The sequence below is a fragment of the Cygnus olor genome, chromosome 2 (genome assembly GCF_009769625.2).
Source record: "Cygnus olor isolate bCygOlo1 chromosome 2, bCygOlo1.pri.v2, whole genome shotgun sequence".
Taxonomy (NCBI): domain Eukaryota; kingdom Metazoa; phylum Chordata; class Aves; order Anseriformes; family Anatidae; genus Cygnus; species Cygnus olor.
This window is the reverse complement of record NC_049170.1, coordinates 111,840,376-111,866,542: the sequence shown is the minus strand read 5'-3', so window position 1 is coordinate 111,866,542 and position 26,167 is coordinate 111,840,376. Positions and strand designations below refer to the sequence as shown.

Genomic DNA, 26,167 nt, shown 5'->3' with positions numbered 1-26,167 from the left:
ATGAGGGGAGCTTAGTGATGCTGCCTGGGAGACCATTGTACATTAAGGAGTCACTGATCCATGATACAGTTCAGCTGAACAGGCACAGGTCTGTGCTGTGTCCTTCAGGCTGCGTTGTGCTGCACTGATCCCTTGTCCTCAGGATAAACTCCACCAGCTCATTACAAAAAAGGAGCCTGCAGGCAGCTCCCTCTTTGTGCTGGCGATTACGCCACCTGCGTGGCCTTGCCTTTATCTGACAGTGCAGCAAGAAGTTCTCATGCAAACATCCTCTATGATAGCTGTTTTCTTGTAAGGAAATTATACAATAGCTCGAATAACCAAAGAAGGAGTTTTCTTCCACAGATGGGATCTGCATAGTGTGCCATGGGAGAAATCCCTCCAGGGTCAGTCTGATGTTGTATGAAAGTGGGGTTCACAGCATCTGAAGGGGTATAAGATTTACACACTATATATATCACTCTTTTTATTCTTAGTAAAACAGGTATTTCACTAAGCCATTTGTAGTTGGCTTAGTTTTCTTACTGACATCCAGCAAACCTCCTGCACCATTGCTCTTTCTCAACTCATTGCCCCTACTTGCCAGTGCAGGACAGGGAGAGACAACACAACTAACTCCTGGCTGAAGGGTAAAGTCCTATGCTATAAACACTGCACTGCATTGCAATGGGTTGTGGAGCAGGCGGGCTGCTGACACTTCCATCTTGTCACCAAAAAATATGATAAATATGGGGAAGTATATAAATATACATATTATTTGTGTATGTAAAATATAATAAAAGTAGGAAAAGAAAGGGAGGCTTGGTTTTATTGATGCTGCTTGGAGCGGTTATTGCGTTATGAAAGGTGGCTCAAAGCCAGAAACAAGAGGAAGAAATAAAGGGAAAAAAAGCTTAGACAGGAGCAGCTGAGCATGTAAGAAAAAATAGGAATGTGAGTATGAGACTGTCACTGCTCTAAAAGTAAGGACAGCAACCTGAAGAGCTGCTCCTAAAGGAAGGTCAATGGGATCCTTCACTGAAGCCTCTCAGATGTTGTGCACTTATTGCTGAAGCATCCCTGGAAGCAGGTCTCTTAACAATGGTCAGCTAATTTGAACTAATGAAAAGCAGGAGAAATCCAAACACAGTAGATTTGTGTGATGTCCGTAGGTATGGAGCTGCTGTTTTTTTCTTTTGGTTCTTCATTCTTAGAAGGGTGAAGATATACATAGCTACATACAAGGGAAAAAAAAAAAAAAAAAAAAAAAAAGGAAAAGCTTCTTTACTTATATCCTAAGAGTTTCACAATAAATGCTCAGGTTTGAACTTGCCCACTTTTGGAAGAGGAGTTTCATCCTAATCTTTTGAGATACTTTCTCACGGCACCTGTGACTCCTGCCCTGCTTTTTCAGCACTCCTGCATGTGACACAGCCTTGGCCATGCCTCCACACCACAAAGCTTCCCTGCTTCCTTTCCAAGTCCCTGCAGGATTTCAGCGGCACCGTGGGACCTTTCAAAATGCAGAACCCCTCTTAGGTGCTAAAGGCAGAAAAGCAAGATACAGGCTTTGGGTGAAGCAGGTAGGAGAGATTAAATAAGGGCAGGATAGTGGGTGAAGCGGGGGAGTAGTTCAGTCTGCACCCCACCTCCTCTTTTAGGGTGTTTCTCCGTGTTTTATTTGTAGGACCTGCGTGCTTACTCGCTTTCACACTTGTATACAAAATGAGGGCGATTTCCCCAACCACCTTCTCCCCCCACAGGCGACACAACACTGCTGTTGGCCCACAGGCCTGCTCTGAGGCCGCCTGGCGCTGTGCGAGCACACCTCCCTCACTCCCCGGCCATGGCGGCCTGAAGGGACGCGGCGGGGGGACGGAGCCGTGAGGCCTCCCCGCGCCTCTCCCTCCTCCTCCCGCCCCACGAAGGGCGGTCGCAGCCGGCTGCCCGTCCCCACACACCGAGGGGGCGCCGGGAGCCCCGCTCGGCCCCTGGGCGGGCTGGCGGTGTCGGGGCGGAGCCGAGCCGAGCCGTGCCGTGGGGGAGCGGCCGGCGGTGCCGGTGCGGATCGCGCAGTGGCCGCGCGTGGGGCTGGGCGGCGGCGGGCACAGGACCGCACCGGACCGTAAGGCTGCGGAGCGGTGGCAGCGGGGCTGGCGGCGGGCTCAGCCCGGCCCCGGGTGGGTTTGACCTCCGCGGGAGGCGAGGCGGCCTCTGGGGAGTTCGGGTTGCCGTTATCACCGCGCGCCCCCCCCCCCCCCCCCCCCGTCTTTCCCCCGGGGTCGAGCCCCCTTCGCGGCCCCGTCGTGGGGCAGCCCCAACGCTTTGGGTTTGGGGAGCGGGGGCCCGGTGGGCTCTGCTGGAGTTGTGGCCCCTTTGCGCCTGCCCCCGCCTGCTTTTGGCCTGGCGTCGGTCGTTGCGAGCTTGGCTGAGGTGCCTGGGTTGGAAAAAGTGTTTGGAGAACGGAGGCGAGCCACGTGTGGGGTGCCAGAAATTAGGGGTGGGTTTAGTGCCTGCTGCCCCAGCAAGGGTGCTGAGCACGCTGCACCTGCTGCTGCTGAGCAGGCAGGGAGGTAAAGTTGCACCAGGGGAGGTTTAGGTTGGATGTTAGGAATAACTTCTTTACCGAAAGGGTTGTTAGGCGTTGGAATGGGCTGCCCAGGGAAGTGGTTGAGTCACCATCCCCGGAGGTCTTGAAAAGATATTTAGATGTAGAGCCTAGTGATATGGTTTAGTGGAGGGCTTGTTAGTGTTGGGTCAGAGGCTGGACTCGGTGATCTTGGAGGTCTCTTCCAACCTAGGTGATTCTGTGATAGGTAGGCAGTGCTCGCACATGAGGCACCGTGACATATCACAGGGACGCGCTGAATCCACTGGCTGGAGGTTAAGGTAGCTGCTGCTCCTGGATAACATCACTAGGTGCTTCTGATATCCCGGCTCTTTCCCCTGTTGTACTGTCTGCCGTGTGGGTTTGTAGACTGGTTCTGTCGGTGTGGTTGGGTGCTTCTTGTCCGCCGCTTTTACGAGCATCGCTCCATGAGGCGTGCTTGCTGGGACACGTAAAAAGTCTTCCTAAGCAAGTATCGTCCTCTCCTGCAGGAGTCTCATCTTCGCTGCTAGAGGGAGATCTCCTGAAATACTAGCCAACGCTGTGCTCCTTGCCAGCCTTGCTGCTTGTCATGAATTGAAAGCTTCCTACGCTACCGGTAGGTGCTGACTCAGAGCCTCGACGTTAAATTGGGCAGTGCCAGTCGTGTTCCTGCTGCTTGCAACCCTGTCAAGCTGCAGCAGAGTGCTAACCAGCCATGTTCTTCTTAGCATGTATTGTTGCTGTTCTGGGCTGTATACATGTGGCAGAAGGCCTTGGCAGGAGACAAAAAACATAAAAGCAAATGGTTGATATCAACAGTATTGCTGCTCGGTCAGGGACAGTGCTTTAGATCTTTGTGGACTATTTGGTGAGAAAAGCAGCTACCTTTTTTTTCTTCACTTGGATTCTTCCAGCAGTTGAGTAACTGCAATTTGTATATCAGCATCTGTTAGGTCGTCTTTTGTGGTTAGGTATCCTGAAAGACTCCTTAAGCATGTGTGCAAACAAAATGGTAACCTGGGCTCTCTAGTGTGTATCAGGAAACAAATTTAATGAGAAGGCAGGTGCTGTAATCAAGTGAGAAAATCACTCTGGTGTAGAATTCATAGAGGAAGATAAAAGCAGAGCATCTTAAATGCTCTTCTTTTACCCTCTTAAATGAATAAGATTGAAGTAGCAGTCAAGTACTGCTCAGGTGGTACTAATGAGTTCAACGGGAGTGCCTCGCAGTCACATCTTGACTGTCTTGGAGACAATAAGTATTATTTTTCTGTTGTTTTCTTATGGTATAGCAGTGACTGTATAGACTAGTGTACAAGCCTTTCAACAGTAGGAGACACAAAGAGGAGCCATGAAAGGCAGTTTAACTTGTATCCGCTGATGAATGGAATAAGCTAATGTTGGCAACATCACTGGCTGTGAACAGATGCCTGCTCTTTGAAGTGGCTGGTAGCTTTGCATTCAGGCAGCACGATTCATATAGGTTAAGCTGGTAGTAGTGTCTCATGAGTGATAAATCTGAACTAAACTCTTCAGTTTCTGCCTTGGTGATCTGTTTCAGTACCTCAAAGCCGGTAGGTGAGGATTTTGGAGCTATTTTGATGGTAGGTGATGTGACCAAACAATAAATTCCCTTCCGCAGTGGAACACAGGCATATGAAATTTAACTGTAAGCACACAGGGTTTGAGTGCCTATGTATTGATTTCTTTCAGTACTGTAAGCTTGCCACTCAAAATTCTCTTGGCAGTTGCTCGTCTCCATTAAGGAGCAAATCATACTGCTTAAAACAGTGTTTTGAAGACTATGCTGAGTTCTGTTAAGAGTCCCTTTGCTGTCGGCTTCATTTAGGCACTTAATTTAGCTAGTTAGCTAAAACTTCAGACTCTGTATCACTTACATAGTAACTGCATGCAGATTCACTTTCCAGCCCCAGAAGTAGGAACAATTTCACGTGAATGATCCTTCTAACTATGACTAATAGCCAGACGGTCATTCTTCTGCATCGTTGCATGCTCCAAGCTTACAAAGTGTATTGAAATTGGAGACTTGGCCTAAGCAGCAAAAGCTTTGGGGACTGAAACAGTGAAGCAGACAGACCTTTCTCAGCTGTGTCACCACACACGTCGCTCTATGGTAATATTTGCTGTAAGAGTACAAACAAGTCACAGGGATTTTAACTGAATGACCGCTTGGGGAGGGGGAAATCGTGTAAGTAGTTATACTGAGTGATTCAGCTGTCTGCTGAACGCAGCCGTTTAACATTCTGCTCATGCACACGACTGGCCTTGCTGCATACAAGAGTTGTGCATTTGGATCAGTTCCTTGGTTCCTTCCCAAGCAGTCTTTTTTTCCTGCTAGTCAATATCAAATGGAAACAGCGGGTTCTTAACGTGTTGGAAGCGTATTGCTGTTCATACCTGCCGTGTATGCGAGATGTTGACAAATGGTAGGGAGCAATAAGAGTATATTTCTCTCAGCTGATGTATTTAAGAAATTGCTAAAGAAATACTCTGTGTGTGTGTGTAATGAAGGATGAGTTTTGCTTCCTTCCTCCCCCTCTCCCCTCTGGGTAAGCCAGCAGAATGAGCTCTAACTATCCTCTGAAGCTTCTGCCTGTGTGATTCTCAGTGCTGCGTTCTGTGTCCCACTGAAACAGCATTGCTCAGCTTCAGAAAAACCACTGCAGACTGCTAATACATTAACATACTTGATTTCGATCTTTCTCTAGACACTGGTGGAACTGATTCACTGAAGAGAATTATACCTGTCCCAGTAAAAACAAACCGCTGTGTTGCCTCAGACAAGTGGGTAGACTCCTATTTAAAGGAGAAGGTAGCTTTAGGGCTTGAAGGCTTACTAGAAGGACTAGCACTGTTTTTCCTAGCAGAACTGAAAAGCAGGCACAAACGGGTATTTTAACCACTGCTGGAGAAGAAGGTTGTATGCTGTGTCTGTGATAGCTTGCAGGTGATGATCCAGTTTGTTCTTCTGAAATGTGCTAGAAAAGAGCCTTCTCCCTGGCAAAGCCTTCATTCTGAAAACTGATTCTGTCCCTCCCTCTGCTGATTGAGCAAAAAGTAGAGGAAAGCTCTCCTCTCTGTTGCTGGCCACTTGGCACTGTATCCTACTCTAGATTTCTTTCTCCCAGTCTGGGATATTAACAAGATCTGTTACTGGCTTTCCGTTGCTTACCCAGTGCTCTTACTGCCTTTTCTTGCTGAGTAGCTTCTCATCTTACAGCAGTGGAAGAGCTCCCTGCATCTGTTCTTAGTTTTGAATGTGTGTGGTGCAATTGAGCTGCCTCTCCAATGCAGCAGAGTGTAAACAAGTTGTGGGACTGCATTTTTTTTTTTAAGGCTAGTATAGGAAAACTAACTGTGTTAGACCAGTTATGTTCCTTGTAGTCATTAACCGACTTTAGGAATCTTGATTCATCAGGCTCTGGTAAGCCTGGTGTGTCAGGTGAAGATACCAAAACTGGAGACGCTATGTTTGGGCAAGCTCTTCTTTTACTGTTGGTTTTGGCAGCAATACATTGTGTATCACAGTCTTCTGAGGCTGCTTTGAAAATTTGACTCCTCTTATTGTACTCTTGTGCTTCTTAGAAAGAAGGTCAAATCTGCAAAAATGTTCGAGTATCTGATTCCCCTTCAAGTCAGGTTTGTGGGGTCAGGTATCTGAGATCCAGGAACTGATTATACTAGTCCCTGATGGGTATTTGAGGCCTCCATGTGAACATGGATTCTGTTCCCCAAGGTTAGCAGTAAAATAAGTCTCAGTTAATTCTGAAGATATGGGTTAAAAAGTGTACAACTTTTTTTTTTTTTCCCCCCACCATCTCCACCCCCCACTGCCTCTTAAAAGCTTAAGTGCTTTGCTAATATGAAGAATTTTAATGCCTCTTAGGAGCATGACTGGGTGCTGGCCAGTTGAGAACAGCTTGTGCATTAAACATGTTCAACATAGGAAATAATTATCTTTCTCATACTGGTGTTGATATCTAAGGGAGAAAAGTGAGATAATAGTAAGCCATATCTTATAGCAAAGACATTGCAAAATTGGTTCTTTTATGTCTTTATTAGAGATGAGTACTGAAGCAGAACAGCAGCTTCTCCATGATGCTAGAAATGGAAATGCTGAGGAAGTTAAGCAGCTGTTGGATACCATGAACAAAGGAGAAATAATCTTTGATATCAACTGTAAAGGTTAGTAGCCCTTCTCAAATGTTTAACCGCACTGTTGAAGCCACAGAGAGTGGAATTGTCACTGACAGTATAACCTTGTTTTCTTTGGAGTGCTCAATAGAGTAAAAAAAAATCCTTATACAACTGTTTTTACCCTGTGGCTCCTAAGACCATACTTGCATAGGGGAGAGAGCATAAAAGCAGAGTACAGAAGTATGTACAGAAACTCTGAGTAATTCACGGAAGCTAGAAATGTCAACAAGACAAAAAATCAGTACCTCTTTCTAGCTATGTTCAAGCTTATGTCAACTTCGGAGCTCTGTAATATTAAACAAAACATACCATGGTGCCATGGGATGGTTCTGGGAGGTAGAGTCTCCATCAAGGCTGCAGAAAAGATCAGGTACTGTATTTCTGCTCTGCTAGATATGATTTTTAGGGCCATGTTTCATTATCGTGTAATGGCAGCAGCTATATCTCTTGTCACGTGTGAGGACGGTTGGGATAAAGGCATAGTTTTTGCTATGTAGTGTACTAGGTCACTTGGGAAATGAAAGTAAAACTGCCAGTTGTCTGCGTCTGGGTCTTTGGCCAGTGTTAAAGTTTGGCGTATGCATAGCTCACATAGTTAAGCCTGCCGAGTGTTAAAACTTCAAATCGGGGCCAGCTCAGCAAGCTTGTTAGCAGTAGCAGACTGCCCTATTTCTGTATTCATTTAACAGCTTTATATTTTTTACAGGAGTATGTTCCTGGTTGCTTCAAAATGATGGATGTATATCCCACTCTTTTTACACAGCCTGGCAATTCAATGTTTAACTGTTAAGCAACACTGAGACAATAGCACTGAGGGGAGAGAGCAGCTATGCTTCCTCTCAGCCTCAAAAGAGGGAACACCTTGCCCTAGAGAGCAGGGAAGGCTGTTATCTAAATAAGCTCTGTCCCTTTCCCAACTCTAGTTCTTAATCATCAGTTTACTCATCCTTTTGTTTGGCTACTCATTGGTGGCTATGTTTTTCCAATAGTTAATGTGCTCACCTCAGGAAAAACAAGTTGTGTGTAAAACCCAGACCCTTGATACTTCATCTTCAGCGAGCTAGTTCATAATTTAAAAGGAAGCTAGACAGAGCTTGAAGGAACTAGAATCCTGCTCCCTCACAACCGTGTCCTTTGCAAATATTCATGGCATTGTGTGTAGTCTAAACAGCTGGAATAAAAAAAAAAAAGTGCTTGGAGGCATTTGCAGAGCTTCTCAGATGTGTTCCTAAACATAATCTGAAGTCGAGAAAGCATAATGAAGTTGTATAATGTGCAGTCCTACATTATGTCAGGCAAATTGGTCTCTGTTCAGCATTCCTGCTCACAGCTGAGTGTTGGTATTGTGAAAGTCTGTAGCTAGGTAGAAGAGACTGACCTAATGAAAGGCTAGGTACATGGTGCTTAGCTGTTGCTCTTTCAGTTCAGTGATACATGGCCAACCAGCTAATACATGCCTGCAAATGTATTATGTCTAGGAAACCAGAGGGAATGTGCTGGTGATAGTTTAGGTTAAACTAAATCTGGATAGGGAATCTATATGCAGTGAAATCTCTGTTATGACCTCTAAATGGTTCCTCTAAATGTTAGAGGACAGAAGTGCAACTAAAGCGTCCTCTGGAGGAACTGTTCTGGTTGTGTGAAACCTGAGTTAAATCTCCATTCTTCCGCAGTCACTCTTTGGAGACTGGCTGTTTCAATTAACTCTCCTCCTGTAGAGCATCCCATTGAAAATAGTCTAAGACAAATTCCAGCCAGCCAGCCTCTACTGCCTCCTCATTACCGAAACCACTGTGTATTGCTACAAATCCTGATCTGTTGGGTACTGCCAGATAGTAATTGCATAACCACATGATGATTAACTAAAATGCAGGCTGTAGATTGTAACCAACTTTTTGCAACCCTCAATCTTCCTCTCTTCAGCCTCTTGTCCTTCCGTCATTGCCTTCTGGATCTCCCTAGAAAGTCAGGGTATGGGGATTGTCTTCAGTACTGCCGCAGTTCCTTCAGGACTTGCATCTGATGTGGCAATGACACTTGGTTTGGAATAAAGTACTTCTGGAGCAGGTGGAAGGCTGTACCGGAGGTAGCGTAAACTTCTCCTGAGTGTGCCTTTGGAGACTAAAGTCTGACAGATTAACGTGGCTGGGTGTCAAAGCCTTCCTCCAACATCTTATAAAACCTGTATTGTCTTTCCAAGGCTGACCATATTTCTGAGGCTGTTCTCTAGATACACAAGCATGAAGTCTAACAACAGCGGTCCCAATTTCAGACAAAGTGAAGGAAGGGAAAATAAATCCAGACTTTTCGTGCTGTGGCTGGATTCTAGTCAGTCAGTGCTTGCAGATAAGCACGATTTGCTTGATGATGATCCAGCTAAATGGTGTGAACTTCCATTTTCAGTTTTCTCAGTTCACCAGCTTCAAAAAAAGATATCCACATTAAAACACCAACAAACAGGGTTTCATCCAAAATGGTCGTTTTCTATGGCCATCTTAAATTCAAGAAAATAGGATGTTTAGGACTTTGCAAAGTTAAAACAAACAAACAAAAAACCACCACAGAACTCTGAAATAAAGACAGTGGTCAATAGTGTCATGCCACAGTATGCATTTTAATGACTGTAGAGTATCCTGACAGACCACAATCAAAATGTGACTGCCTAGTTTGCCTTCATTCTGTAAATAAATGGTAACATTTGAGAGTTACAGCTAACTGCCATCAAAGCAGAGAAATGGGTAGGGGAGGTTGTTTTGTTGTTGTGCTAGTCTACTTTTCTATCCCTGTGTTCTTCCCAGTGTAATGAAGTCCCGTTGTTAAATAAATAAAGTAGGACATCAAAGTGCAAACATTTGTGGTCACTTGAAGAGGAGTAACAAATGCCTCAAGGTTGAGAAGTAACACATTGGCTAACATCAAAAATGCAAACATTGAGTGGGTGCAGAACAAGGGCCTCTGGCACTTTATTGAATAAGAACTGCAAATCTGGACAGGTTCCTGAATTTTTCATGACTGAAATCCTTGGCAGCAGCGTTGCCTTGTCAGTGCTGAAATTAAGAACTGTCTTGGGCTAATTGTATGAATTCAGTGCAGCTAGGCCCCTTTTTGTGGTCTTTGAAAGAACCTCCTGCTCTACTGAAGTGAGGTGTCCATTTAGTGTATTATCCAGCATACATAGCCCCAGAGTTATTGATCCACGCAGCATTTATTTTCTGTGGTACTTGAGCCCATCAGTCATATAGGGCAGGAATTCTGTTGTAGGCCAGACTGGGATGAGGGGAAGGTATTAAATCTGGGGTTGGAACAATAGAAGGAGCAGAGAAGGAGGAAACAAGTAACGAGAGAAATGGCCAATAGAAGATAGAAGTGTTAGCTGGAAACAATCATAAGAAATGGGAAAGTGTTTCAGCTGTTAACTACATTCTAATGTTAATTTGTAAAATGAGAGCAGAAAGAGAATGACAAACCGTGAAGTCCAGCAGTTCTTTTTAACTTGTGCAAGAGGCTTATTTCCTCATGGCAAACTTAACATTGTGCACGTTCCCAGCTTCAACACTTGAGCATACTTGAAAAGGGAAACACGGAGGTGGAAGTAACTTAAATTATTTTCTAGTGCCTTATTTTCATTTTGCTTCCAAACAGAGTGATAGCTTTTAGGTGGCACTCAGAGTGCTGTGGGTCTGTCGCTTAGTAAAAACATAGCACAAAGCATCTTTTCTTAACACACATGAGCATTGCAATGGGCAAGTAACAGGGGTTTGTCACCTTAGTAGTAATTTGTAATGCTTTAATATCTTAATCCTAAAGAAGTGATTGTGGGACGGTTCTTGACTTTCAATCATACTGCCAATCCTCCAAGACATGCTTTAAATGCTCTTTAAGAAAGACTTTGTTACTTTCTCAAACCACATAGTAAATTAGTAGTTCAGATAGCATGAATAATACTGATGGTTCCAGCCTCTTTGTTCCTCTGTTACTGTGAAGAATGAGCATATGTACAAACCTCCGAGCACATGACAAGGTCTTTTTCATGCTGTGTGACCAACAGTTAACTTACCTGACTCTGTTTTGTGTCTTTTAGGCAGAAGTAAATCTAATATGGGTTGGACACCTCTGCACCTTGCATGCTACTTTGGACATGCTGTTGTGGTAGAGGATTTGCTGAAGGTATATTTCTATTTGCCTCAATGTGTAAGGCTGAAAAATCTTTGTTATTGTAGAAGAACTTAGTATTTATTCAGGTTTTTGCAATAGAAGAAAGTCTTCGTTGCAGAGAGATGGAGCCACTCCTATCAGCAGGTAACAGAGATAACTAAACTGATCCTTAAAACTAAGGAGTGAAATAGTTGCAGTATTAGGATCAGCCCAGTTTACGAGGATCCCAAATAGTGACATTGGAAGTCTCTGAGATACTGCAGTAGTATACAGCTGTTACTTTGAACAGTGTTTATCAGTACTAGCAGTACTAAGCTGACGTTCTCGTTAAGCTTGTGTGCCATCCATGTAACCATCTGAATGTTGGAATGAAAGACATTGTGTGGTATATGGGCATGTGCTTGTGAAAGTCTGAGCGATGGGTTTCTGCAGATAGTAAGCAGCGTCTCATACTAGTAATTCAAATGCTTCAAGGGCCTGATCTATCTTAATGTGATACAGAAAGTGTATAATTTAGGAAATTTCACTTAGTGAGTTGTAGGAAAGTCCAAAATGTTTCAGGTGCAAGCACTTATGTTACCTAGCTAAGTTTTGTGTAGAAGTATTTGCAGAATTCTGTGCAGAGTAACTTGTATGCATTTTTTTTCTAGGCACGTGTTATTGTAGTTTGACTCATAATTTCTTTCTTACATCTTTGAAATGATGAACTGTTAACCTTTGTGGTCAAACCTAACCTATTCGTATCTTCGTAGTCACATCTGCACTGTGTTTTGAGTTGTTTCTGGCTGAGTTTTTTCCCCTCATCTCTCACAGAATCTTCAACCAATTCTACCTGTATTATACCTTATTCCTGTTTGAAAGATTTTGCTGTAGATGGTAGGAATGTGCTGAACAGTCTCAAATACAAAGGTAGCTAATCTAAACTTGAATTTCATTCAGAATAAAGGCTACCATCCATAATCATAACTCTAAAGCAGGAAACAAAGTCGACGTTTCTTTGAGAAGTTCTTCTCTAGCCTACGTGCCTGCTCAGTAGATAACGCTGTCCTCAATCCAAGAGGGCTACTTAAAGCAAAAGGTGAAGTTTTGTCACTTAACATATTTATCAATGCTTCCAGAGATGAAAGACCGTGTGTAATTTTAAGTGCTTTCTTCATAGCTTGTAGTGCTCTTGAAAGGGTATTATTTAAAGAATAAATGGAATAATAAAGGAGGCTGTGCCCCACTGAAAGCTAGGCATATGTAGTGTGCTCTCTGTACTTGTGCCTACATTTTGTGCTAAATGACTTAGTGAGTGAGGAATTGTCAGGAACAGGGCCCTGGAACCAGAGTCAGACAGCAGTGGTCTGATTTAAATTAAGTGATCTATATGGAAGCCATAAAGGTAAATATGTCCTGTCCGCTTTCTGACTTTCTGAGGGGTTAGGTAAAGAAGTATAGAAAAACTCCCTACAGAAAGACTGGTAAGATCTTTTGGTTTCCTATGCAGGATGCCAAGCAGTCTTCCTTTCAGAGAAACAGTATGAGATGGGGAAGGCGTGTGACAAGACGAAGTGGTATTCAAGCCAAAAATTATAGAAGGGAAGGGAGGAGATACAGGTTACGTTTCAGATAGGTACCATCTTAATGCTGACGAGGACGTTTTCACTTCAAGTGAAAGTGCAACAGTATTTGCTAGAGAGAATATTGCTTGTTAAATTGGCAGCACCAGTAGACCAGTGCTACTGTGTGTATACACCTATGATATGCACATTCTCCATTACTATTGCAGTTCTTTCAGTAAGTTGGGAAAAAAAATAATTAAAAAAAAAAAAAAACAATAAAAATCCAAAACAGTCAAACTAAAAAAAACAATCCTACAAACTGTTAACCTTTTCTGTTTACCTTCTCAAAAGTGAAAGAGATGCCTGGAAAAAACACAAGAGGTTTTTCCTTTTTGAAGCAATTTGTACGATTCTGGCTATGAATCTTGCATACATAATTCACCTTTGTTTCCAGTATGGTTGTATGAAGTTCTGATCCAGTTTTGTCATGAGGCCCCCTTTAGTCACAGGGAATATCTTCACAGTTCCTGTTGGAATAACATTCAGATGTCTTTTGCTCTTGCCATTTAGGCTGGTGCAGATGTGAATGTGCTGAATGACATGGGAGACACCCCGCTCCATCGTGCAGCTTTCACAGGACGTAAGGTAAAATGTGTTAGATTTTTTAAGCCTCACTCATAGGATTGTTAAGGAAACTCTAGCAGTAAGATCACTTCAAAAAGATATTGATACAGCATCTCTCTGAAAAAGACTTATCGTTTGTTTTGGTACAGAGTGTTCAAAAGAACTGGGCACATTGCATAGCTGCTGTAACTCTGTCCAAAACAAAAACATGGTACAAATATCTTCTTTTTTCTGAAGACAAGAGAAGACTGGTCTGTGGTTTTCTGTGGTACACTTTGTCATATCTTTTTTGGCTTTCTGGTGGTGACAGTGTTGCTAGCGGACAGAGAAAGAAATAGTAGTATTTGTCTTCCACTGACGTACTGTGCATCAGTTGTGTAACTAACTGGTGCTTCTGCGCTGCTTCTGCTTAATGCCAGAGAAAATGCTTGAGTGTTACCATGTGGAAGACAGTGTAAAGATCTCTGCTAGTAGATCTCATCTACTGCTAAAGTACAACAGATCAATTTGTGCCTGGTATGTTTGAGTAAGAGGAGTAGGAATTGTTCCTCCTAATTAAATGTATAGTTACGTAGATAGAAAACACGTTTTATTTTAATCTCGGAGGCTTCTGGAGGGGCAGAAATATAAACTAGGACAGACTTGACCATTCGGTGTCTGGAACGGTTGTTTTTTCATAGATAAGTAGAACTAGCGGGCTTCATACAGGTCTGTGATGTGAGACTAGTTTGATTTGTTCCCTGCTTCCTATCATCACTCCCAAACTAGCACTACATCTATGAATAATCTCTTGGCCCTACTGAAAGAGTGTCTATTTAGCCACAAGGTTTCTCTTACCAAGAGCCAGTAATATTATTTTCATCTGTCAAATTCAGTATTTATATAATACACTTGATATGCTTTTAAATCAGAGTGGGTCTGTTCAGCCATAACCCTGTTAGTTCCCTCAACCTGGCTGCTATGAAAGAGAAGGTGGCAGTTAGTCCTGCTCTTCAATCTCTTGGAAACATTCCTTCCTGTTTTTGTTAGTGGTGATAGGTTATTGTACAACTCCTCTTACAGGATGTCAAAAGCTGGAAAGCTGGGTTCTGGCCTTACCACAACTGGAATAGATAAGCAGTGTTCTTCAAATTGTTTTCCAGGAGGTGGTGATGTTACTCTTGCAGTGTAATGCTGATACTTCTATTGTTAATGGGAGTGGAGAGACAGCAAAAGAAGTTACTCATGATAAAGACATAAGGAATATGTTGGAAGGTAACTTTAATAGGTTATAGATTGTTTGTTAAACACTTGCACTTTCTAAAATCTGTTATTTTCTTGCAAGTTACAGAAGCTCAATTGAATTTTCTATCTAAATACGGAAATTAGAAAGAAAAAATACAACTTATTTTGTTTCCTAAAATACTGACAGATTATTTTTTCTATGGTATGTCTGCAAGTGACTTGGAGAGCTGTGTATTATAAATGTTAATAGCATTATTCAAGTAAATATTTCAATCCTGTTGGGCTGATCCTTGATACAGCTCTGAATAGTACATGGCAGTCAAAGCTGCAGCACTCTGGAAAAGGAAAAGTTGAAGTCAAGAATAGAAAATGGCTTTGTCAACAAGATTGATAAAGAGCAAAATTCTGAACAGCTTGCAAAGGTGACTCAGTGTTAGATCAAATTTAGAGCTTGCTGTTGCAGTCTTGGAGCTTATCCCAAATGAAGAAGAATTAAAAATAAAAACCAACCTTCCCCACATTTCTTCCACCATCTCGAAGGTGATGAAAGTAAGGGAAGTGGTGTCCAAATACCCACATAGCCTCACTATTTACAGTTTTGGAGAGTCCAAGAACTGTTGCCTCCAAGTGTTACTATGTACTGCCCCTAAATAATGTTGAAGAGCTGTGTCCAATGCTGCAGACTATATATGTGAAAAGGGATCTCTTCAGATTTGACGCTCAGTTGTAGAGATAACAGTCCTTACCAATGCTCATCTGCTGATTGTAAGAGAAGAATAAAATTTCTGTGGGATGATAGGAAGAATAGAAGAGAAATTGAAAGGAATGCAAGGAAGATATGATGGGGTTGGCATGTAGTTTTCACATTTTCTCTTTTACTAGAGGCTGGATTTGGGCTATAAGTGTTTAAAAGTAATTAATGCATGTGTGTATACAAACTCGCATGTCTTGTCAAATATTATTAATTTTCTGAACATCAGATTTTTGTCTTTGACACAGTTGTTTCTGAATAAATAATCCATTTATACCTATCCCAAATAAATAATCCTGGAAACGCTTCTCTCTCCCTAGGCTTGTGTACTTCAGACATACTTGCCAATTCGTTGAGACTGATTGTATTTTATTTTTATTTTTTCCCAAACAGCAGTGGAAAGGACACAAGAAAGGAAATTGGAAGAAGAACTCTTAGGAGCAGCAAGAGATGGGGAAACAGGGAAACTGTCTGCTTTGGTAAGGATTCAAGTATTTGCAATACTTCAGTGTCATGTGGTTGAAGCTATGATGCTAATGTATAACAAAGGGACATTGGGCATTGCATTTCAAAGTGCTGTGACTTCCGAATATTAGTGCTGTGCACCATATTATATCAGTAAGATGCTGAAGCCCCAGGTGTTTGTTAGCCTCCTTGTTGGAGGTTGCAAAACAGTGGTTTTCTACATCTTTCGTGTTATTTTTCTAAATAGTCTTCATATAGTTGTAAATTCCAGTGTAATGGTTCTGGATCTCTTGACATAGCAGTGTGTTTCCACTGCAGGATGGCCTATTTTCAGTCTTGAAAGTAAGCTTTTGTTCCCACCAACCACTGCAGCTGAAGTCTCTAGTGTTTAATGAACAGTAACCTGCACAACACAGTTCCAGGTTGAGAAACACTTGAAGACTTTGTGTGTGTGTACACACATTGAAAGTAATTTAAACTGAAAAATACCGTGGTATAGTAGAGCTATGGGAGAAGCAGAATCACCGAAGAACTGAGACCAGAAGGTGCCTCTGCAAACTACCTAGTCCAACTAGATAACGGCTTGCAGAACAGAGTCAATTGTAGCAGGCTGCCAAGAACCAGTTGGATTTTGAAGCGTTTCAGTGCTTAAACTCAAGTTTTCTTGAGAGTACTGAAGAGTTTCCTTGGAAGTCAGATGTGCAGTGTAGAACATTTTCCATCTGATTAGCACCTTTAGTCTTAAAAGGTAATACATTAAAGCAGTCTGAATGCTCCTATTTACTTTTAATGGAAAATTCACAACTGTGGGATTTGTATGTTTAATGATTTGGCATTCCGTTGTTATCTTTCCCTCATCTAAATTGATCCCTTTTAGGCTAAAGAGCCCTTGTCCATCTAACTCCCTGCATGGAAACTTTTAAAATCTTGGGTCAGCCTTGATATTCTTATCTGTACTTCTTGTACTGTCCTCTCTGAACTGGAGAGAGAACCAGAGACATAGGGAGTACCTCATGTAGAAGAATAGTACATTAATATACTGGCATAATTGTACTAATTGTAATTAATACACTGGCATAAGTGGTCTGTTCTTGATTCTGGTGATTCATAACACCTGCTGCATTTGACATTGTGTGCCTGTTGACTAAGCCTTAAAGTGATATAGGGGAAAAATATAGAAAAAGGTGACTCCTCATAGTAATCTGTTGTTAAAAAGAGCTTTGTGCTGTCTCTCATATGGCATGTAACAAAACTTTTTTTGTTTTTAAAATATGTATATATTTCAGATTTAGCATCATTGAGCTCTGTTTATGTGAGGACAGCTATATGTGGACCTCTAAAACATCTCAAAGTACTTTTTTTTTTTTTTTTTTTTTTGGCCTGAGAATTTTTAGTAGTGACATGGGTTTTTCCTGGAATCCTTTGAATTGGACCTGTGACCATTGCATTACAGTTTTAAAACTACTGCTGACTCTTGAAGAAATCAAAAGAACTTTTTTCTACTTACAACCTCCTTGACTTTTCTAACCTTAGATAAAATCTCAGTGGAGAGCTTGTGTAGCTCTCCTGAATGGCCCTTTATCTTGAGAATTTCTTATATTTTGCCTACTGTTGTTTAGGACTTTTCTGCTCCTTTTTTTTTTTTCCTTTAATTAGCAGACTATTATACTCATGAAACCTCTTTAGCTGCTTAAGTCTTCTTTTGTGAGACATAATAGACAAGAATTTGTTCTCTAGTGCCCTCCATTTGGAACAGAATGGCACTTACTTGAAAGATACCTTTTTATTGTTAATTCTCCTTTATCCTGAAAATTTTGCTAAAAAATACTGTGGTGCATATTTTAACGCAATTGTCTGGGAAAGATAACTTAATCGTATAGTTTCTCCATACCTTCTAATTGGACTTCAGACCATTTTTTTCTTTTTCCTGCATGTGTTTCTAACCTTCTAGTTACTCCTTCTATTGTGGTTTCTTGAAGTCAACCTACTAGTGGCTCTTGTGCTTTCCTTCTGTTGAGATTCTCAGTAGATCTACTAAAAGTTAGTATTAAAAGTTAGACGTTCCGTAGCTGTCTTAAACAGGGTTCTTCAGTCTACTTGAGTCAAAAACAGTAAGCATTCTTCCTGTGACTTCTCAAAAACTTTCGTGTACATACACTGAAATGGCTGGAGGGTTTTTTATCTCAATGAGTCTACATATGAAACTTCCTTCAAATAGTACCTTGTAACAAGGTATAAGCTGCTGAAAGCACAGGCAGGTGGCTTAAAAGGTGTTTTGAAGGGCAGTGGTAGGGCAGATATAAAACAGCTGCTCTGAAGGAGTGAAAATCTGTGCTTGCTCAGGAACTCAGGTACGTGAGATCTTGGTGTTGATGAGGTTATACTTTCACAAGCTGTTTCTTCTTGATTTCTCTTTCCAGTTAAACTGTAAGTAACAGTTGTAGCAGTTTATCCTTTAGGAAACACATTAAGGTGGTTAATATTGATGCTTAGTTAAATTGTTGCCACAGGAATCCTGTTATTAAGGAATAATTTCTCTGATGTAGCATGTGGCTAATGTAGAAGGCTTACACTGAGTTTCTCTAGAATTGTCATCAGTCACTTGTGAATCTAGTCCCCTAAGACTGCTAAAAACCAACTTAGCCCTTTTATTAAGGAAGTTCCCTTTGGTTTGGAAGCTTAACTATAATTGCATGTATACCTCAAATAGCCACATATTGCAGGAGAAGTATAGTGGTATTTTAGGGGCGTTAGTGGTGTCATACTTAATAACCTTTTTCTTTGATGGGAACAGGGTCAGTTTCTCAAAATCATGTTCAATTAAAACTATTTTTTCCTCCCCTCAGTTACATAGCTGCTCAAATCTTAAGTTTCTGTGGTAGTTAGACTTCAGAACATAGCAGAACTGTTTGTATGACAGACTGCCTATACCAGGAACTTTTAAATGGCTCAGAGTAGTGTTGTTGCTGAGAATGGCAGGCCTACCACCCTACTATACAAAATCTTTATTCTCTGAAACAGGGTGGCTACATAAACTTGTTCCAGATTTAGTACTGGCCAGTACTAACTTTCAGACTGTGACTCTTGTCTTGCATAAAAAACAGTAAGTTTTGGCTCAGGCCAAAAGTCAGATAAAGTAACAATATAGATGAGTGAACTCCGGTGTTGGGGAGTTCTCTCTGGCATTGTGCAGCTTACCAAGATTCTGAGCAGAGAAAGAGGTGAGAAGGATATAGCATACAAAAAAAAAAAGTTCCTTACTACAGCTGAACATTTTCCTTGATAGCTGTAGTCTTTTCCTTTCTCAGAACAACTGCTACCTGCCTGTTTCATTGCCAAACTTGCACAACTGTTCCTAACTAGGATACTTCAAGCTTTCAAAAGGATGAAGGTGACATCTGGAGAGGGAGGGGAAACTGGTAAGCCAACCAAACTGTTGGTTTTTGTTTTTGTTTTTTTTTTGGTTCAGTTAAATAAGCCCAAACCACCTGATATCAACTGTACAGATCAGATGGGGAACACACCATTGCATTGTGCAGCATACCGTGCCCATAAACACTGTGCTTTAAAACTTCTGAAAAGTGGAGCAGATCCTAAAATAAGAAACAAAAATGGTGAGTACCACATGAAAGTACATAAAGTGTGTTAAGAGAAAACAAAAACTTAACAGCTTCTATAAGCTATGTTACTTACAACTTAATGTTCAGGGAAAAACTTAGTGCTTTACAAGCTCTGTATCAGTAATACAGGTAGTCCAACACTGACTAAATTGCAGGAGACTTACAACCTGTGGCAAAATACTTCTCATATAAGCTTTTATTTTCCTACTTTAGTAATTTCTAGAAAGCTTACTTGTTATCTGTCTTAACCATGAAACAAGCCTGGCTTTTGTTTTCTTGGTGTAAACACTGAGCTTTAGACACTGGTAACGAAAGTGCTAAGATTGAAGGCATGACCCAGACAAAGTGCCTTTTCAGGAAAAGGCTTCTGATCATTAGGTTAATCATGAAAGCAAGTCCAGGAAATCCTCACGCAGATGTTATGGTGTATTTGACGTCATCTGATTAAAGATACCTCCACCTTGCTAACTGTGAATGTTCTGAACTGTTTTACATAGCTGAAGTGCTGAAAACAAACTTAAATAACCAAGAGCAAAGGCACCCTCTGTGGCTGGTAGAACTCTGTAGGGCAGCTCAGTGCACTAAAGTTCAGAATCCTGTTCATCTTCTGCCCCTGAGGAGCTGGGGTTCCCCATTTCCAGTAAACTTCAGATGTCTGTGGGACCAATGGGTATACACAGTGTTAGGGTTATTATCTTAAGCCAATTGCATCTAGTTTTTTCATCAAATTCTCATGCTTTGTCTTGGTTGCTGAACAGATCAGACACCCCTTGATTTAGCCCAAGGTGCAGAAATGAAACTGATACTGGGAGGTAAAACTGGAAAGGTAAGAACTTTTGCACCCATTTAAAATGCCACTTGCAAAGGTTGGCTAGTTTTGAGCTATTCCTATATAAGCTTTAATTTTTGTGCAGGTTACCAACAAACCCTTGAGACGTTACGAAGGTCTCCTGTGGAAGGTATGTTATTTTTTTTTTTTTCTAAAATAGCGTATAAGATATACAAGTATGTAATTTTATGTACATAAGTAGCAGATGATGGATGAGGGAGCCTGTGCCTTTATCTGTGTGATGGGCAAAACACTTTTCCTCTCCTGAATTGGTGTGTGTTTAATTTATGACTAATATTTTGCCACAAGTTCACCTTTGAAAATCTTTAAAACTTTCAGGGAAAATGTCAGTCAAATGCTTGTTTTTCTATGATATTCAAAGAACTTTCTCTTCCCCTTGAGAGCTTTTTTAAAAATCTTGTATGAGTGCTTATTTTTTTTATGAAATCTTTGAAGACTTGTAGAAGCTTTCTTCAGTGTAAATTTTCCTATTCACACACACAAATATAAGAGCTGATTTTTAAATTGAAACTGTGTACCAAGGCTTGTGAAAGGTAAAATTTTGCAGTTAGATATCTTGATGTAAGAAAATCAAGAGAAACAAAACAAAGTAGAATTGTATGGTGATTAACAATCCCTGTAAAATTAAAAAGTGCACCATTTAAATATGTCAGTTCTGACTGAATAGCAAGCTCATCAAAGCTTTTTGTCTTATGGCATATTCCAGAAAAGAAAATAGCACTATAATTGTAAAGTTTTCTCAGATGTTTGCAACCACCAAGATAGCCTGAAGAAGAGAAGGCCCTGGGATGACCTCATTGCAGCCTTTCAGTACTTAAAGACTGCTTATAAAAAAGATGGAGAACAACCTCTTGCTCAGGAGAGATAATGATAGGACAAGGGGAAATTGTTTTAAACTAATAGAAGGGAGATTTAGATTAGAGGTTAGGAGGAAATTCATTACTATGAGGGTGGTGAGGCACTGGCACAGGTTGCCCAGAGAAGCTGTGGATGCCCCATCCCTGGAGGTGTTCAAGGCCAGGCTGGATGGGGCTTTGGGCAACCTGGTCTGGTAGGAGGTGTCCCTGCCCATGGTGGGGGAGTTGGAACCATATGGCCTTTAAGGTCCCTTCCAACCCAAGCCATTTTATGACATGTAGCAGGTAAAATGTTTTCCTCACGACTGATGGTTTTATGTAATCACCTTCAAGCAATCAAGCTTACTGGGACTAGTAACTGTTCAGCTTTTAACCTTACTTTTTTTTGGGTTTGGTTTTGTTTTTCTTAGAGCTCACGATTTTTTGGTTGGAAACTCTACTGGATAGTACTCGAGCATGGAGTCCTTTCCTGGTATCGGAGACAGTAAGTTCTTTATTTAAATTTCTGATAAGTGATTTAAATAATTCCAATCTTCATGTTATTAAATCTCTTTTTCTTTCAAAGAGCTGATGCTGTAAATAACGAGCATCGTCAGGGATGCAAGCATCTAACACAAGCTGTGTGCACGGTAGGAAGTGAAATAAGATTTGTAACTACTGTCTGCTTTTTTTTTTTTGATTTTGTTGTTGTTTTGTGATAGTGTTCTATATCCAGACGATGAAAGCTTCAGCTAGGTTGCAAGCCTGCCTGTTATTTTTACTAAGTGAAAAAGCTTGGGCTGTTGCAAAAACCATAGCGGTTCTTGTCAGGCAAAGTATTCTGTGTTGCTTTTTAGCTCTTTCACTTCTTCCCAAAGTCCTGAAGATTTAAACAAACATAAGACTTCCTGATAGTATGCCTCTTGAGTTGTGCAAAACAGTTGTTTGTAGCATGTGATACAGAACAGCAAATAACTAGTTCCTCCTGTAACTGTCACTGACTACTGGTGACTGAATGTGTAAATTAAATTCATTTCAGATGAGAACAAATCAGTTCTGACGTCAACTTTTGAACACTTCCTTAAATTCAGTTATGTTTGTTGGAATCCTTTTTGGGAAGGGATGGAGGGAAGACAGTAAAAACAAGCCAGGTGTGACAATCCACCTCTCAGAAGAAAAAATAATTGTATCTCAGACGTTTTTACTGCTGAAGTGTATGAGAGGGAAAGAAAGGCATATAATGTGCAGAAAGATGAAGTGCTCAAGGGGAATGCATTTAGGATAATCTCAATACTTCTTTAGATAGCCTGTTCTAGGTCTATAAACTGGCACCGCAAGCTGTGTTACATATGTTCTTGTTGTATGAAAAGTGATTCTTGCCTTTCTATACCTACAAATTCCTTAACTTCGGTGGTTTTGCACCATTGCTGAGATCCTGTCTGAATCAATCAATGCTATGCAAATATAATGTCTTGACAAAGAGAACTTCTGTCTTTTCATTCATGAGGTAAAGTGCAAGTCAGCACACTCTGCACAGCTGCTCTGAGAAAGCTTTTTGTAAACTACCTGTTTTGCATCAAAACTGAGGCAAAAACTTCTGAGAGTAATTCTCCACCTTGCTTACTCTTACACAATTTTGCCTTTTACTGATTATTTATACTCATTTTATCTCTTCTCCCCATTGCTTTAGGTAAAATCTACAGACAGTTGCTTCTTTTCTGTCAGGTGTTTTGATGACACTGTTCATCGTTTCAAGATCCCTAAAAATAGCCTTCCTTCTCAAACAAGAGAGGTAAAAATGAGCCTTTATTGAAGGCTTTAAGATGTAATGATTTCTATAATGAAAATAATTTGCATGCAGCTAGCTACGGGTGCATTAGTGACAGATTCAGTATCTGGACTATCAGGACTTGGTAATGTAAGTGAATGTATTGAATCTCTTAGCATGACTATAGAGTAGATTGCAAAAATGAGCATATTGTTGCTAGCATCTTTAAAACTAGTATTTCCTTGTTTTCCAGCTGAGTCTGTACTATGCCTTGTAGTCTAACTTCTTCTTTTTCATAAACTTCTCCATCCGGTAGATTTCTACTGCAACTTCCTTCAGTTGTACTTTCTGTCATAGTTCGTTATCCCAAACAAAAGGAGGTTTCATGATATGGTCTACTCTTAGCCAACCTCACAGATGATATTTAATATTTTTTTTGGGGGGGGGGGAAACGACACGAGTTTTTTGTAGTGTAGTTAGTATTGTACTTCTACAGGTATGTTAACTAGAGACAAAGCAGAGGTGGAAGCATCAGGAATACTGCGTCCAGTTCTGGGCTCCCCACTGTGACAGACGTACAGATATACTGGAGGGAGTCTGGTGAAGGGCACAGGTTGCCTAGAGGGGTTGTGGTTTCCATCCTTGGAGATATTCAGAAGCCTTCTAAATCTGGTCCTGAGCCAACCCGGTGACCCTGCCTGAGCAGGGCTTGGACCAGATGACCTCTAGAGGTCCCTTCTAACCTCAGCCCCTCTGTCATCCTCTGAGCAGGAAAAGAATCGACCTCTTAATTATGATAGTGCCTGAAGTTTTGTACAGAGTTTGTCATGCAAAAGAAGGCTGACTTTGCCACAGGGACCTTGCTGTCTGAACAGAAAACCAAAGGTGCAAAATACAATTTCTGCAGTCTTTTATTAATTGATACAACGTTTTTATGTGAGCTTTTTGTGCTTCAAGTCTGATCAGTTAAGTTCTAGTAGCACTACGACCGCATTGCATCTTATCTTGAATATGTTGAAACTTTTGTTAGTCTTTGCTTCCTAAGATGTCACATTTTTCTATTGAATGCCATATATATAGAACAGTTTAATTTGTTCTTTTGCATATATGCTGTTGCCTTCTGGGGATGACCTTTGAAATGTATTAACTTCTGTTTTTCTGTTCAGAGTTGGCTGGAAGCCATAGAAGACCACTCTGCCTATAGCACTCATTACTGCACACAGGAACAGCTGAGTAGTGATGATGAGGAAGATGATACAGTATCTGTTACAGACCTACAAGAAACTCTGAAAGTATGTACTAAATACTTGTTTTGTGTATCTAGGCAGTTGCAGTTGCACTGTTTTGTGCAGGGATACTTAGTGTACTTTTGGCCAAAAGTAATGGTTCTTTCTTTCCCTGGGTACATAAATGATGCTTGTATTTGCATTGTTTATTGTGATATATTCCTGTTTGGACTGTATGCATAAAATGGCGTGTTTATTCTAGTTATAGGATGGTGTTTTTTTCTTTCCAATTTTACCAGCACTACAAAGTAGAAAGTTGTTTTAAGTCTTTCAGCCAGGAGAGGGAGCCTTGTATACTGTGCTTGTACTCTAGTTTTGATGTTACCAAAGTTAACCTTCAGCTGTATGTACCTCTATAAAAGAGGGAGTGAAATGGCCTAGAAATGAGCCTTTAACACCTCAGGTCACATCAGGTATATTGCACAAGGATTGTTCAGACTTCCAATGTAAATGAGTCATTTTGTGATTATTCTAGCGTTGAGGCTGTGATTCTTGTTTTTTGCTGTATACATGCTTCTAAAACCCTTTTGCTTTAATGGAGAGTAGGCAGAATTTCTGACACTGCAATGCAAAAAAAATAAATCATGTGACTGAGCACCGTATGACTTGTACCTTAACCTTTCGGTACAACAAGAGAATGGCAGAAAGGACATGGGAGGATAACTGCTGCTGGCAGTTCCCAGCAGCCTGCTCAAGAAGGTGATGTTATCAACAGATAACTGCACGTTCAAATACAGGCTTGGGATTTGATCTTGGGATGTGTTCCTGTAAGTCTTTGTACTTGCCAGATGTCAGCTAATTTATGCATTTGCTTACTCTTGTGTTCCTTGTCAAAGGGCAAGCAATGGCTTTTCCTGGGTTTTCAAACTTTTTAATAAAAAAAGGGGAGAAAAAATTGGAAAAGCAGAACAGATTATATAACTTTGGGGTTTCGTTTGTTATGCTAATTTAAACAAAAGCTGGTCAATAATATGTGCATAAATCTTCTGTTTGCTTTTGTCTTTGAAGGTAATTCAAAAACAAGTTCAAATTTGTTAATATGTAATGCTCTCCAAATTAAAAAGTTTCAATGTACTTAAGAGAATAGATGTATGCTTTCCCTAGAACAAGGCCCTTCTGAAATTGCTGCCCTTGCTCTCTTCCAGAAAGCTCAAGCATGCCAGCAAAGACTCAGTAAAGAGATTTCAGACTTTCTTGCAATGGTTAAATCTTTGGATGTTACAAAAGGTAAAACTTATTCTTATAAAATGCAGTTTGTTACCAGGCAATTTTCTTTTTTTTTTTTTTTTCCTTAAGCAGCATGTGCTTTTATTTCACTGAAATGTTGTTTTCAAACTCCTGAAAACTTACGATGGCTTTCCTCAATTTATTAGTGTCTGTAAATGAAGTGATGAAGTGAAACTACCCTTAGATATAGTGCTTACTGGGTAGTATCACAGGAATATAAGGTAAAGGTTTACTTCCAAGAGCTTTTAAAATCTGTAGTTGGTAGTTTATTGCAGAGTGTGTCTCCTGAAAGGTACAAACAGCTAGCTCTCTTCATGTAGCTTCCTCCTTAAAGAACTTTTGTTGTAGTGAGTAGAAACAGTGAAAGCTTGGGGCATAGCAAACAGGGCAGGAAGTGAAATTGTAAAACTATACGGGGAATGGAGGCATGGTGTGATGCGATATATTCCACGGACTTCTGCCATGAGTTTTATGCCAGCTTTGAAGATTTCAGGTTTTCTTTTAAATAATAAATCTTAAATTGATCTCTCTTATTGATCTAATTGATCTCCCTTATTAGAGATTAGAACACCTTAAATGTGTACGGTTGTTGTTCATATATTAAATGTTCTTACAGGATGCCTTTGTGTGTTTAACTGTTGTGCCTTTGTAGCCTCAGTGCATCTTAAATATTGTGACTAAAATTTATGAAGCTCAAACTAGAAAGCAAGTTGTTCTTGTACAAGTCCATACCCTTGTAATATTTGCATGAATTTGTAATATTTGCACAAATCTATGTCCTTGTAATAGAATAGCAGTTTGGGGGGGGGAAAATTTCTTCTTTCATGCCTGTACCTTCTCAATGAGGAGTCTTTTCTCCATATGCGGCTGGGGTCAGTTACTTTGTGGCATTAACCTATCTTGCTCTACTGGATACACTTGCTCTAACTTGATACACTGAGTTTTTGCTTCACAAAGAAAAGTAACATTTCATAACAGATGCCAGTCTTCTATTGGGAACACTCTAATTCATAGAGAAGACTAATTCATC

At 40.8% G+C, this 26,167-nt stretch overlaps 1 protein-coding gene across 6 annotated transcripts in view; it reads left to right on the top strand.

Annotated features, from left to right (window-relative positions):
* The first annotated feature begins 1,440 nt into the window (after positions 1 to 1,440).
* Positions 1,441 to 26,167, top strand: part of OSBPL1A (oxysterol binding protein like 1A) — a 78,085-nt gene continuing 53,358 nt past the window's right edge. The window contains exons 1-15 of one of the 6 annotated variants that reach the window (XM_040547869.1): positions 1,897 to 2,040; positions 3,079 to 3,185; positions 6,653 to 6,775; positions 10,869 to 10,954; positions 13,057 to 13,131; positions 14,253 to 14,364; positions 15,479 to 15,564; positions 19,020 to 19,164; positions 19,929 to 19,996; positions 20,085 to 20,129; positions 21,288 to 21,361; positions 21,443 to 21,506; positions 22,547 to 22,648; positions 23,791 to 23,916; positions 25,056 to 25,137. In XM_040547869.1, coding sequence (XP_040403803.1) covers positions 6,655 to 6,775; positions 10,869 to 10,954; positions 13,057 to 13,131; positions 14,253 to 14,364; positions 15,479 to 15,564; positions 19,020 to 19,164; positions 19,929 to 19,996; positions 20,085 to 20,129; positions 21,288 to 21,361; positions 21,443 to 21,506; positions 22,547 to 22,648; positions 23,791 to 23,916; positions 25,056 to 25,137 — 1,186 coding nt within the window. In that variant the 5' untranslated portion in view covers positions 1,897 to 2,040; positions 3,079 to 3,185; positions 6,653 to 6,654. Of the gene's footprint in view, positions 1,563 to 1,890; positions 2,160 to 3,078; positions 3,186 to 6,652; positions 6,776 to 10,868; positions 10,955 to 13,056; positions 13,132 to 14,252; positions 14,365 to 15,478; positions 15,565 to 19,019; positions 19,165 to 19,928; positions 19,997 to 20,084; positions 20,130 to 21,287; positions 21,362 to 21,442; positions 21,507 to 22,546; positions 22,649 to 23,790; positions 23,917 to 25,055; positions 25,138 to 26,167 lie in introns of those variants that run through there. The other 5 variants (XM_040547867.1, XM_040547870.1, XM_040547871.1 and 2 more) reach the window with 5 other exon arrangements.